The 14,696-nt window shown below is 38.7% G+C and overlaps 1 protein-coding gene across 1 annotated transcript in view; it reads right to left on the bottom strand.

The window, feature by feature from the left end:
• LOC113240411 (fragile X mental retardation syndrome-related protein 1 homolog B) overlaps nucleotides 1-11,935 on the bottom strand; it is a 22,046-nt gene extending 10,111 nt beyond the window's left edge. The window contains exons 1-9 of the mRNA XM_026477701.1: nucleotides 11,856-11,935; nucleotides 11,431-11,483; nucleotides 11,190-11,343; nucleotides 8,220-8,383; nucleotides 4,724-4,891; nucleotides 2,193-2,279; nucleotides 1,972-2,119; nucleotides 596-739; nucleotides 34-309 (exon numbers count right to left, since the gene is read on the bottom strand). Coding sequence (XP_026333486.1) covers nucleotides 34-309; nucleotides 596-739; nucleotides 1,972-2,119; nucleotides 2,193-2,279; nucleotides 4,724-4,891; nucleotides 8,220-8,383; nucleotides 11,190-11,343; nucleotides 11,431-11,483; nucleotides 11,856-11,906 — 1,245 coding nt within the window. The 5' untranslated portion in view covers nucleotides 11,907-11,935. The remainder of the gene's footprint in view (nucleotides 1-33; nucleotides 310-595; nucleotides 740-1,971; nucleotides 2,120-2,192; nucleotides 2,280-4,723; nucleotides 4,892-8,219; nucleotides 8,384-11,189; nucleotides 11,344-11,430; nucleotides 11,484-11,855) is intronic.
• Between the last annotated feature and the right edge of the window lie 2,761 nt (nucleotides 11,936-14,696).

The following is a 14,696-nucleotide window of genomic DNA, read 5'->3' on the forward strand; positions in this document are numbered from 1 at the left end:
CTCGGCCGGGCGGCACTGACCGGGCGGGTAGGCCTTGGGCGGCGGCCGCGGGCGGCGCGCGCGCTGCGCCGGCTGGCCGCGCGGCGGCGGGTACGAGGCGCCGCTGCCGCCCATCACCACGCGCAGCTGCTGGTCGATCTCCAGCTTCTCGGCGCGCAGCTGCTCCACCTCCTTGAGGTGCGCCACGTGGTACTCCACCAGCACCTTGGCGTTGGCGATGTTCTCGCGCGTGCCCACGAACACGAACGGCACCATGCCCTCCTCGCGCGGCGCCGACGGCGCCGGCTCGTTGTCGCCCTCCACCTTCACCTGCGGGCGCGCCGGGACTTCAGCGGGCCCCTCCCGCGGCTCGGCGGGGCCCTACGCCTCTACCGACGGACCTACTCGGGTCGGCATCCTCTACGGTAATCGACATTGCACGCGAGTGGTACGCCCAGCCACACAAAACCGTACGACCTGTCGCTCCTCGGTAGCGGAGGGAGCGAAGCGGGGAAGCGGCCGTCCGTCGGGTCCCTAGCGCTAATCGCTGCAGACTTGTGCGGTGGAATGTCAGTTGTCGCTGTGTGGCCCGTACCGGTGCGTCGTGAGTACGTACGCGCACGACGCCGCTCTTGTCCACGATCTCCTGGATGACCTTGCCGTTCTTGCCGATGACCTTGCCCACGAGCGCGCGCGGCACCTTGATGGACTCCTCGGCGTACTCCAGCAGCGACCGCGCGGACCGCACGGCCTCCACCGTCTGCCGGCCACACACGTTCGACGGTTGCAATCAAATGCAATTCAAAAAACATCTCAAATGGATAAACAATGCAGTCCGTACGACAAAAAGTTCCCGCGCACTATTCCAATTAGACTCGGCATCGACGAACTGAACTGGACGAAATGACTTCTTAACACTGATCATTACAGAAATACTCAAATAATGATCAACCTCTAGGTGCCGAGAATTCACTTAAATGTACTTCAGCACGTAAACAAGTCTAAAAACTTGGATTCAAAACAGGGTGAAATTTAATTTGTTAATATCATCCCTTAATGCAAGGTGCCTTAATTTTGTTCTTCTTCATTAAAGTTTAAATTAAATTGTAATTTGTAGAAAGTTTGGTACTATCATCACAGTCAAAGTCTTGACCACTGAAGACCCTGTAACTTCCCAGCATGCACTTACTGTTCGCACGGAGCTTACTGGCCTAGTGAGTCTGGCTAGACTAGCAAACAGGACTTAAAATGAAGCTTTACATAACAAGTTCTGGTTACGTGCGTTAAAAGTCGAATACATTTTTATTGCAGCATGTGTGTAAAAGAGCATGGTTCCATTATGTGATAAAACATCTAAGGTGCAACAGTTAACACATTGAATGCTAAACGGGGAAAGGCAGCAAAGTTTTTATATTGGAATTGTAGTCTATGTTCTGGAGTTAATAATACTTGTTAACTTATTGTTAAATAAATATAGTCTGTTTTTATTTTAATAAAGAAAGTACGAACAAACAAAATGCCTAAAATACATGTACACATTTATTCTATTTAGGCATCATAACTACACTATTAGAATTCTAAGATTTAATTGTATAGCTTTATGATTTCGAGTTCTTAGGTTTTCGCGATTGTTACACATAGGAAATGAAACTATTTTTCCGGATTGAAATCGCGTATATTTGTTTTTTCGTTCGTTTCGGAGTCAACCGTGACCATGGGATCTATAAAGAGCCCGAAACGTCGGTTTGTTTGAAAAAAACAAATACACGCGATTTAAATCCGGAAAAATTGTTTCATTTCCTATAGCTTTATGATTGTTTATTAATTAAGGTTCCTTTTTTATTGATTCTTCTAACATCATCATAGCTTCCTTTACATTCGTTTCACTTGCGTCAGATTAAGTTAGAATGAAACAAATTTCTCTTTACAGCACGTCAAAGCATCCCTAGTTGTTATTATTTAGAGAGAGAGAGAGAAAGAGACAGGTGTCACCTCGCCGCAGATCTTGAAGGTGCAGGAGAGCTCCTCCAGCTCGATGTTGGTGACGCCGGGCACCTTGCGCGCCTGCTGGATGTTGGCGCCGTGCGTGCCGATGGCCAGCCCCATCAGGTCCTCGCGCACGTTGAACTCGTCCGTGTACCTGCAAGCATTGGGCGCTGCACTGCCGCACCGCCGCGGCCCGTCGCCCGCGAGGCGCCTCCGCTCAGACTCACCCTCCTTGATTGTGAATTTTAGTGGACTCCAATTGTCTAGCTGCTTCTTCAGTCTTTTTCAATAATAACAGCTTTTGAGTAAGGTTCCTGGAATTTTTCAATATTGCAATTTAAAATCCTTTGCCCGATTTTGTACGTCGATAATAAATTAAAAGAAGGCAGTCAAATTGTGAAAAGTATACATAAAATACTATCCTATACTAACTTTTGACAAATTATTGTTGTAACGACGACTTGTTCAATGGGCATTGCGACCGTCATTTGTATTAAACTCGGTTTATCGTTTAATTTTATTAACAGTTCGTCGGTGTTTTGTAGAAAGGGCGAAAGCGCCATTTTGAAACATTTTCAGGAGTTTTGCTTTTAATTACGTTTGAGTTTTAATATTGAATTTGAAACAGAAAAACCTTTTGTATCATTATGTGTTGTGGTCAATATATTTTAATAAAGTTTTAAAATAAATACTTTAAAACATTAGTAACATTATAATGCTCAATGGAATTCCATTAAAGTGAATATCACACTTTAAAGATTTAGGACACTATATTGCCGATGACCTCAAAGACTGTATGGACATGGAACGTGAGCGCAGGGCACTGTCGGTGAGGGCGAACAGGCTGGCTCGCAGGTTTACTCGATGTACGATGGAGGTGAAGTCACTCTTTTTAGAGCCTAATGCACACCACTGTACGCGGGTGCCCTGTGCTATATACCCAAACCTCGCTCAGAGCCCTGCGTACGCAATATAATAAAGCCTTCAGGACGCCGCTGCGGCTGCCACGAATCTGTAGTGCATCTGCCATGTTTGCTGAAGCTCGCGTCGACAGCTTCATGGTACTCTTACGGAAGAAATCGGCGTCTTTATTAAAAAGAATACTTGGCAGCAGCAACGGCCTATCGAAGACTATCGCGGATAGGAGTGAATGCCCCGTGATGCGGCACTCAATAACAACCACAAAGTCTGTAGTAGAGATTTAAGTACTAACCTAATTATAAGCTTTTTGTAAGTAACACTTCATGGATCCCTGTTGTCAGTAATAAAGATTTATTATTTTATTAGTGAAAAATTAAAACATGCTCCCTTGAAAATTTTTCCCAAATGGCGCTTTCGCCCTTTCTACAAAACACCGACGAAATTTTAATGAGCGACTGTTAGACCAAAACATACACCTCTTGAAAACGCAAAAAGTCGATTGACGTCACATCAAACAAAAAGCCGATTGACGTCACAGGCGCAAAGCTTTTATGGGCTCTGCGACGTCACGTGTCACAAAACTGAAAAGTAATAATTAATTGCACTTGAAAATATCAGAAAACTATTTGTTGTTGTTTAGTGTTTATTTTTTTTATGGTACATTGTTCCGGAACCCACCGGCGATGTATACATGTATACATAAACAACAACCTATGATCTGTACAAAACATAATAAAATTACCAAAAATAAACTTATCAGTCGGTGAATGACAACACAGTGAAAAGACTAAGCCTGATTGCCAGTCTTTAGAATTATTGTTAATATTATTACTTTTCTCATAAACGTAGACGTCAAATTTAAGAAGAATCAAGTATCAAGGCAAAAAGAGGAATCGAAAGGTTCAGGAACGTAGTATGTGGAAGTCCAGAATGGGCGTAATGGTATGTGTAGTACCATATTACCATCAAAAAATGACGCGTAATATTCCATTACACGCTACTACCACAATATATATATATTTTGATATCTTCATTTATAAAGTTTAAACAATTTTAAGAGTTATCTTCGACGTTTGTAATTGTTTTTATTTCTATATTTCTAATTATATTTAAATTAAATAATAATATATTTTAAAATTTAATTAATTTTGTGTCTTTTTCGTAGAAGTTAGTGAAAAAGTGTTTGGCCATTCCTGAACAATGTATGAAAATTGATTAACATAAAGAATACAATCTTGACGAAGCTCAAACACCAATCTATGCAACCAGCAACATATTAGGCAACTTGACTTTTCGATTATTTTTTATATTTCCAGCGACGACGAGGCGAACCAAGGAGATGGTGGGACGCGTCTGTAAGGGACTGGCCTTACATTACGCTGGTTTGACGTAAACCGTTTGAGCGGTGGAAGGCAAGAGAGGTCTTTACCCAACAGTGAAAAAGTTGTACATAACTCTAGGCCATAGGTTCCCTTGGCTCACCGCCCACTTGGGCAAGACAAAAAAAATGTCAAAAAACATGTATTTTTTATATTAATTTAACACAAAAAGTCACAAGGAAAATATATATATATGTAGTGTAGTTTATATAGATAATATAGGATTTTTTTTTAATGCGGTAGCACCACCTGGACAGCATCAACGCCCCTCAATTGCTCCCGGTATGGGTACCGCCCGTCTAGTAGGACTCTTCAGCGCCCAAGGGGGGGACGATATGGACTGCTTTGTGAAAGTATGCTCTAAGCGATTTGCAATGCACATAATTTATTTGTTAATAATAATTTTGGGCAAGTGTCGATGCGTGTTAGTCCCGCATCAAAGAAAAAAGCACTGTTACCTAAAGTGCATCTCCTGCAGCATGGCGGCGCGGCGCTGCGAGGAGTCCGAGCGCGAGATGACGGCCAGCGCGCCGCGCTCGGGCACGTACCACACCAGCGCCGCGCCGATGGCCTTCTGGAACTCCTTGTGCGCGTTCTCCACCTTGGCGCTGTGCATGTCGTGCAGGCTGCAACGCGACGGACCCTCGTCACCACTTCACTCGCGACAAGTGTCGCTGACTCTACACCCGCTTAACCGTAGCAAGAAACCCGTCTCATTCGAATCTTTCACTTTTATTCTATTTTAGGTAACAGAGAAGTAAAACGTGTCTTAGTGTAATATCATCCCCTTTAACTTAACTACTTACTTTTAATGATAAAGTAAAATTTTCTTTTTTTAATGTGTGTGTTTATTGCGCTTACTTTTGTAAACCGCTTCGATGATCCTTTTTTGTTGAAAAGGGAGACCTCAGTAGTGGTCCCATTGAAATTTGAAAAAAATATTACACCTCTTCGACTGCTAACAGATTATGACTGCATTTTTGCAGTTAATGCGTGAAGTCGTAATCAACTTCATGCAGCCGAAACCACGACCTTATGCGTTAACTGCATGCAGCCGAGATCGACTGCGTGCAGTTAATGCGTGTCAAGCTTGACGTGCTCTTGACCCTGTACACGCTCTTGTCTACAATCTCACTAACGACGACTACACGAGTACGCGCTTGTCTAAAAAAAAACCTTAATCATCTAGCCTTGTGTAGCCCGAAGTTGTAGTTTTCGCGAAACACAAATGCCGATAATGTGTTCTACTCCCGAGATTGCAAAACGCGTCGTGCGAATATATGGTATATCAATAACATTAATTTTCGTCAAATTCGTTAGTTCATCTATTAGTGCTGTAAGCTGTCACTAAGATTATTAGCAATTATTATACTATAAAATACAATAAACAAAATTTTGTATAATATACGCATCGAGTTCTTAGGTTTTCGCGATTGTTACACATAGGAAATGAAACTATTTTTCCGGATTTAAATCGCGTATATTTGTTTTTTCAAACAAACCGACGTTTCGGGCCCTTTACAGGTCCCATGGTCACGGTTGTTAATATACGCAGTAATCAAGATTTTTTTCTCGAAATTTATCAGATCAAAATATAAAAAGGAAATAATAAGATAATTAATATTAAAATGATTTATGAAATAAAATCGACAATGAGACAATAATTGCATCAAGCGATAAACACCTGTATCTTATGTCAATAGAAAAATTTAATTATTCTACCAAGGTCCTAGCAGGTTTTGCGTATGTTTAACTAGGTGATATATCAAAACAGTTACGAAACGTGTGTATTGTTAAAATATACGGCAAACAGAATCTCACTGGCCGATAGAACACAATTACTCTAAAGTATTTTTAGGGATTTATCATTGCAAGACTACCCTATCCAGCAATGCAATGGATTTTAAAAAAACACCAAAAACACTAACTTTACCAAGTTATTTTTTTCTTCCTATGCATTGGCATTATGGTTTTCAGGAAGATTTCCTGGATGAAACTTTTTGGCATTTTAGAGAGTCGAGACTGTTGCCTTCAGTCATTGACTTACAATTATATGGACGTCGGGTCCGCGCTAAAAGTGTCCGAATTTATAGGGCGTTAAAATCGTATACAGAGCGTCATTCACGCTTTAGTCTTCGTTTGTTCGACTGACAGCGAAGCAAGCAAAATTAGACAGTACTGCGATGACATTACAATTTAAATTCAACGTTTTAGCTTTTTCATATTCCTTTACATGTCACTACGTTTAAATAGGTTGACTTGGGAAATTTTTTTCGTTGTTTTTGTATTAGACCCGTCGTCCATTTGTAAGTCAATGCACTATCTATAAAATCAGGTTGTCTCTATCTGAAACTACATTAAACGCCCTTTGTTTCATACGTGCCCAGCATAAAAATTTATAAAACTTAATTAATGTTTTATATACACTTGTAATATATTTTTTTACATAACTATTTTATGTTTTATAATTTTAATAAGCAATTTAACTAAAATATCATGTTTTAACTGCCTACATGCCTAGCCTATAAGAGCCTATACACACAGCGTATTTTATACGCGCTAACGACGCGCGTTTACGGCGCCGTAAAGGTTCAAAAAGCAGATTGTTGCGTTTATATCGATTAAAATGTGTTCGAAGCGCGTCTACGGCGTGTATACGCGCAGATGGCGCGCGTTTACTGCGCCATTGAATTTGTGAACGTGCCCAAAGGTTTACTCGCTACGACTGCATCGCGTTTGAATGACGTTTACGCACGTCATTTGCGCGTCGGCGCGTATGAAATACGCCGTGTGCATAGACTCTAAGTGTGGAAATCTACTTTCGAAAGTCTCACATTTCACGGGACTTTCGAAACTACGTCGAGTCTCAATCTTTTTTCCTCGGGACTCGGGAGTTGCCGCGAGTCTGAAAGCCCTGAGGATACGTTCCCATTACGTCGTAATTATTATCATATTACGTTTTATTTATGGTTGGACGACTGTCCCGTCTAGCCTATTCCCATATCACGACTATCTGTCGTGACTGTGTCGCGGACGTTTATTTTACCAATGAACGACTGTCGCATGTCGTGTCAATCTGTTCCCACCACATCGTGACGACAATTTATCGGTTTACGGGAGCCACCTTGTCGTTTGGACGACAGAATCGTTTGAAGCTGCGATTATCTGTCGTTACATTTTTATCGTGAGGTTTTATTTATCGTCAGACGACTGCCGTTCTAGCTTTTCTCATCTCGTCTCGTCTGTCGTCGTAACGTCAAAAAAGTTGTAAACGACAGTTAATCGCGTTGTACAACTTTATTTAAATATGCAAGACACAACACTTTAAATTGCACGACTATCTGTCGTCACGATATAATGGGAACGCGCCGTAACTGGCATACATGCAAAATGATTAATGAGTGTTGCCATTTAAAGGAACGTAGTATTCACTGGCTGAGATTCTTCCTGACTATAATTGTCGTAACAAGTATTAGGGAGATTGTTCAGGACAACTGTTTTCGGTTGAGAAATTGACCTCTAGTGCGGTTTATTGCAATCCACAATGTAAAGATACAAAGACGAAAACTTGTAGCTGTGTGAACCAATTATGGACCCTGTTGGGCACAGCAATTTTAGTACAGAGAGTAATAAAAATTGTAAAAACCATAAATTAAATGCACTAAATAACAAAATTTGAAAGATTAGTGAAGAATATCGCTTTTGAAGGAAGAGGGAGATAGTATACCTTAGACCAAATGGTCAGAAGATATAACAACGAAATACAATTGCTGAAGCACAGCTGTTCTTCACTGTACTTCAATAGATAATGGGGCCTTGCAAAGGTAACATTTCAAATACTTTAAAACAAATATCGATTTCAATCGAAAGTACACCCTAATGCCATTGTGACAAAGTTGATATTTATCGAATAATCCACACACACACAGTGATTATTTTTATCAATATACTCACTAGTCCTTGAGATCATCTGGTACAGAGATTTCAAACTTGTGGAAGGTGGTTTTATCGATAGGCGTCTTGGGCGTTTTTACTCGTAGGCGGTCTTTTGGCACTATCTCTGTGTAGCAGTTGTCCCATTCTAAGTATTCTATGACCAGGAAATCACCCCTCATCATCTGGAAAATTTAAAGTAACAATATCTTAGAGGATTAAATTGATATGTCAGTTTTTATACAGACTGACGATAAGCTCGAATCTAAACTTCATAGTTTAGTCCACCGGCGCAAAGTTGCCTGTCTGTCGATTTTCTACAGAATATATTTCGGTGAGTGTGCCTATGAGCTCCATCAGCTCATCCCGTCCGCCCCCTTTTACCATCGGCCATCCAGACGTACGGCGGGATATCATCCTTACTTGGTCGATATTCCCTTCAGGCGTACTAAGTGCTTTTCATCATCTTTTATTATGCACACAGCCCAGGGAATGGATGTTTTCGAGCACATACAACCCTGTATCTTTAAAGTGTGACAGAATAGGCATCTTCTGGGCCAGCTGATTCCATCATAGTTCCTATCTTTGCTCCAGAGCTAGGTAGTGGTCAAGCAGAAGTAAAATTGAATCTTTGTCCTGCAGAAACATGCAGTTAGGGCAATTTACAATCTGGGCCCCAAAGTATCTTTGAGAGTTAAGTTTAAAGAAATTAACATTCTTACACTAGCCTCACAGTGCATTTATGAAAATGTAATTTATGTTAAAAGGAATAGTAATTTCTTTATGAAAAATAGTGACAGACATAACATTAATACGAGGAATAAAAATAAACTAGCTTTTCTTGATAGTCGACGAGTATACGCTTCTTTAACAAGATTCCGGTTGATATTCAAAATTTGCCTTTCACGAGGTTTAACACTATAGTGAAACAAAAACTTTATACTAAAGGTACAACTTCTGTGTACTTGGATGACAAAAATCCGTGGTAGTAACACATTTTGCTCACGGGGTTTAGTCTCGATCTCTGATGTTTCAAATAAAAAAAAATATTGTAAATGTTATTTACAAAGAGCAACCCCTAGAGTTTCTTGCTCATTCTTCTCAGGGGAATCTGCCTTACGAATGAGCGGTAGAGTGTAACCATTGTGACGATTTCAAGTGTACTAATGCTTACCTATGAAATAAAGATTATTTTGAAGTCAATGTAAGTTTTTTAAACAAAGACTTTTGCATTAAATCAGGAAATGGATTAAGTGGTCTCAAACACAAGAAACATCAAACATGCAAGACACGACAGATCACATTGTACAAAAAAATTTTAGAATGATCTGTGGGGCTAGCACGACAGCGCACGACAGCGCGCGACTTGTGGGAGAGCGACATAAGCGCGAGATACTGGTATTCTCGTATCGAGATACTGCTATTCTCCCATAGAGATCTCGCAAAAGTCGGCCCTGCCATGCCATGGTCCTACTGGAATGAACTCCAATTATACTGGATATAGCTATTAGTTTGACGTGAAACCAACCTTAACATATATATTTGATACGAAAAAAATAGACAAAAGAAAGCTAGATAGCTTTGTTTGGAGAATCATTGCCCACAAAGCAGGAGCTCCTAGGTTAATTCCCACTGAGACACCTGCACCACTGACTTTTCTCAATTTCCAATCAGTTGCCTAAATGGTAACCATTTGAAAACTTGTAAATCCCTAACCTGCACTAGATCAGTGTAGTAGACTAAGGCGTACACAAACGACTCAGAAAATCTATGCTCAGTCGTGAACTATAGTAGGGGACATTACATTACTATTCTACACAAGCACAGAGTCAGTCAAATATATAGCATTACGAACATACTTTAGAATATGTAAGGAACTAACAAAATCCTTTATAAACTAATTTAACCAATATAAACATTTTTTCTTTTTATTGATTAATATTGTGAAAGTGAAAACGCCTTGTATTAATCTTATTATCTCTTTACCATTTCATAATCAACATGTTATTAGATTATTGAAGCAATAAATAACTGAGTGTAATACTATATTTGTCACTGTATATAAATAAACACAAATTTCTCAGAAATACATTAGAAGTTTCCAGAAATAACCAAATGATAGTTTAATACATTGTATTAATTGTTGTTAGTAAATATAACCTCAAAATAGACCATTGGCAGCAGTTACATTAACAAAAAAAAAACAAAACATTTGTCTGTATTAGACTATTCTGATATCAGTGTAAGTGTATCTCCGAGTATTCGGGATTATACATGCGAAGATTAATTTGCAATTTACCAGGAGCTTTTTGATAAAGGAAAACATTGCGATGAAACTTGAACATCATAGAAGGTTCACAACACTTGGAAAACATGTGATGTCCCCAAACCACATTGGGCAAGCTCGGCTGAGGAGACATTGGCCCAGCAATGGCATGTTAACTGGTTGATGATGATGATGATATCAGTGTGGGTTAATTCAAAATAAAAAAAAAGTAATTACACAATCCAAACTAAGAAAATCATATATAACATATCATATAAATATATAACAATTATAATTCCTCTTTGAATCATTGTGCAATATTATATAGGCATGTACAGCTGTTTAAAATATTAGATATTGAAGGACATTGAATTATTTAGGGAGAAATAGCAGCTGGCTGGCACAACAAAGGGTAAAACCAGTCTAGACTTAATAGGTGTCCATTCTAGCCAAACTGTTCATGTATCACTGAATATATTTAAGTAAGAAATTGAGAATACATCACATTAAGTATTATAAGATGGAATATGGACTAACAAGAGAAGGAATTTTGTTAAAGAGCAATACATTTCTGAATTTTATATGCAGTTGTAGGAAATCAAAATAGAAAACTGCATGTTGCATGATCACAGCTGCAATGTAATTCGATTGAGATGTATTTGTTAGACTAGTGGTTATTTCACGCGTTAAACTATAGTATAGGTATAGATGTGTAAATTTAATACCTTGATATTTGCCGTCCACCACCCACATGCCTCCTTTTCATTCGATCTCGCGAACACCTCAACTTCTTGGCTTTCCACAAACTCTGTATGCTTGCCGGTGTCTTTCGGCGGTAGAAACACTTGCGAAAAGGGAAATTTTGATTCTGGCTGCCAGCTGCAAAAACATACAAATAAAATAACAGTGCAAATCGACAAACACACAGTAAAAATCTAAACATAATTAGTCAAAATCTCAACTTACTCATTTTCAAAGGCTACGAGAACCTCGTTGTCGAGCACGTCGGTGACAATGGCCTAAAAATACAGGAGAATTTTAGTACATTCTTGTCTTCCAGAATCTTGGTAATGCGTTAGATATAAATAAGCTAACTGGGTCACGCACGTGGAAATGCGCATATACAAAAAACTGATACGGCACGACCCACTTTTTATTCCGGAACAGTAGCTACAAATATAAAAAACGGCACAATTACAACACATGGAAAATTCACGCCCTGTCAGACGGACATGGCGTCCATTCCAGCCGCGATGATCTTCCCGGAAAAATATTTTAGTAAGTATAAGATAAAACATCTAACAAAATGCTGGAAACGGTAAGGAATTAATTGCACTAATAATAATAGAGTCCGGTTAGAGACAATTTAACGTACTTCACAATCTACAAACCTTATAATAAGCACCATTTTCACCGTACACCTCGACCGACAAATCCTCCATTTTGGTTTGAAAGCGTATTTTTTGGCGTTTTCAGAGCAAGAACGAACGCTCGTAGAAAACTACTGACCAATAGCTAACAAGGATTCTTTCATAGACAATTTGTTTTTTTAATGAAGTGAACGACTGAATGAACTGTGACTCATTTATAAGGTTTTTTTGTTTTGAATTCGGAATTCCCTGAAAGTTATCAAATTCATAGAAAGCAGACCAAGTATAATATCATTGAAACAGATGATTAAAACTGCGATGCAAAATCAGGTACACGCACAGAAAGCGATTCGCTCGCCTGGAGCCGATTGTGGCAACACAAATAAATATGTTGAGGTTTAGGCGATTAACACACTGCACCGCGCCCCGCGACGGAGCGCGGAGCTGCGTTTTTTAACGTTGTACTGAAGTACCTCAGTTTGTATGGAAAACACGCGCCGTCGAACACACCGATAACGCTTCTCCACGCGGAAGCGCGTCACGCGCGGTTTTACCGCGTCCCCGCGCGGAGGGACACGTCGAACCGCAGGGTATGGCACACTGCGCTTCGCACTACCGCGCAGATTTTTAATCAATTTGTGTCTATTCCAGTAATTGTCGTTCGGACGTTCCCTAACAAATAATCAAAGGATTCAGTTGACATTCGTATGTAGTTGAAAAATTAATCTTCATATTTTCTTAAATCTTTGTATTGAAGTTGAATGTTATCTTCGTTCTTGCTATACATAACCTTACATTGTTATGATTATTAATATAAAGATCGAACACAAAGAAAGTTTTCCCATCCCCATCTCCATCCTATCCCCATTCGTCCCATTAGATTGAAAAAATATTTTCTGTGTGTAAATCAATTATTATAACATTTATTCAATTCGCATTTAATAATTTTATCGATATCGACATTATAAACAACTTTCACATCATAGTCGATAGTCTAAATAGTGGGGATTCCCGTTCAAATTCAAATTCAAAATAATCTTTATTTCATAGGTAAGCATTATTGCACATGAAAATTTTCGTTACGTTACGCAAAACGTTAATTTTCTTTGTCGCATGACTGCATTTACATTATCACGATTTGATGCTTGTTAATTAAAAACTCTAAGAAAGTCCATGATTAAGCGAAGAATAATTATAATACGACCTTTTAGATAGATAATTCAATATTTGCAAAATTTTCCAATGACTCGAAATATTTTGTATGTAATCGGCAAATATAATCAATGTCAATGTCATCGGGAAAAAAATTAATTTATGCAAAAAAAATGTACTTTTAGTTAGTTTTTAATTGACTTGTTCTTTGACAGAGCGAACTGCCTATAGTTATTACCTACGAGACTGCCAATGGATTGCGCCTACCGTGTTGTATGCTCTAAGTTTCAACATAAGTTCATGTATTTACATATGTTACTAGGTTACAATACAATACAAATATTCTTTCCACTTTTCATGCTCTTAAAGTTCGTATTTATACTGGGTGCAGGCTGCATGAAATAGGATTTTATACTCTAGTGCATAAAATAACATCGTCGTTTAAGACCGAGACAATGACGCCTGCGCCAATAGCCTCGCACACTAGAAATTTATAGAATAAAGTTTTATTTTATTATTTTAATCCGTGTTATATTATGTCTAATTGTTGTAATTTTACATTCATTTTTAATTAAATAATCGTTTATTTGTAATATTGCTGTTTTATTTCTTCGCAATCGAAGAGTAAAGCAGAATGTATAACTCGTTCATAAAACCCATTTTACCCTCGACTTACCTAAGTATCCACACTCGCCTGCCGTCTCGGGTAAAATGACGCGTTTTATGCAGTTGTTGTACAATTTACTATTATTGCATACTAGGATAAATATAAAATAATACAAAAAAGAAAAAGACAGGCACAACAGGCGGCCTAATTGCTATATAGTAATGTCTTCCAGGCAACCTTCGGGTTACAGGAAAAATTGTGAGATAATAATAAATTAAGGGGGCAACAGAATTCGTATTTAAAACACATATTGCACATACACAAGTTAAAAAAGAAAGAAAAATAACAATAAAAATAGTCTAACTAAAACAGATATCCAAAACACTTAAATAAATAAATAATTAAAAAAATACATATGATTACACAAAATGATGTAGCATTATATAGAACGTAATAATAACAACACGGTCGATCAAAACAGGTAAGAATAGGAGGAAATAATAATAATTAGAATGTAAGATAATGAGATTTGACTAGAGTTTTGAAAGACTCAACAGACTTAGCGCGTCTGATCGATTCAGGCAGAGAATTCCACAGCTTGATGCTTCTGACCTTGAAGGAGTTGGAATAGAAGTTGGAAGAATGGATAGGTTTAAAGAAATAGTAAGAGAAGACGCAGCGCTGACGAATACATTATTTGTTACTGTATTGAATTGAGAGAGAACCATAGGAGAGAACCACTACTAAAATGAAAGAACGATTTTGAACCAATGTAAACGGTTCTGTGCCGTATCTTTATAATTTATGACGTATCAGCGCTGCCTGCTGGCTTACACGAAATACCAGCGCCGAATACTGGACTAAAGTAAATCTGCTATAAAACGGTGCATCATATTAATAACATTTAAATGAACCAGTAATTCCTAAATATATCTTTCTAATTTCTGGAATGGACATTAAATTAAAGCATAAGCAAGACGATTCTTAACGTTTTAACGACTCTGGACACTTGCAGAATGAGAAGTAAAACAATTCATAACACTAATAAAAAATAATAAAATTACAACACTTGAAATCTCGGAACGAATGAGAAATTTACGAGT

Source organism: Hyposmocoma kahamanoa, unplaced genomic scaffold (genome assembly GCF_003589595.1).
Source record: "Hyposmocoma kahamanoa isolate Upper Pololo Valley unplaced genomic scaffold, ASM358959v1 138, whole genome shotgun sequence".
Classification (NCBI taxonomy): domain Eukaryota; kingdom Metazoa; phylum Arthropoda; class Insecta; order Lepidoptera; family Cosmopterigidae; genus Hyposmocoma; species Hyposmocoma kahamanoa.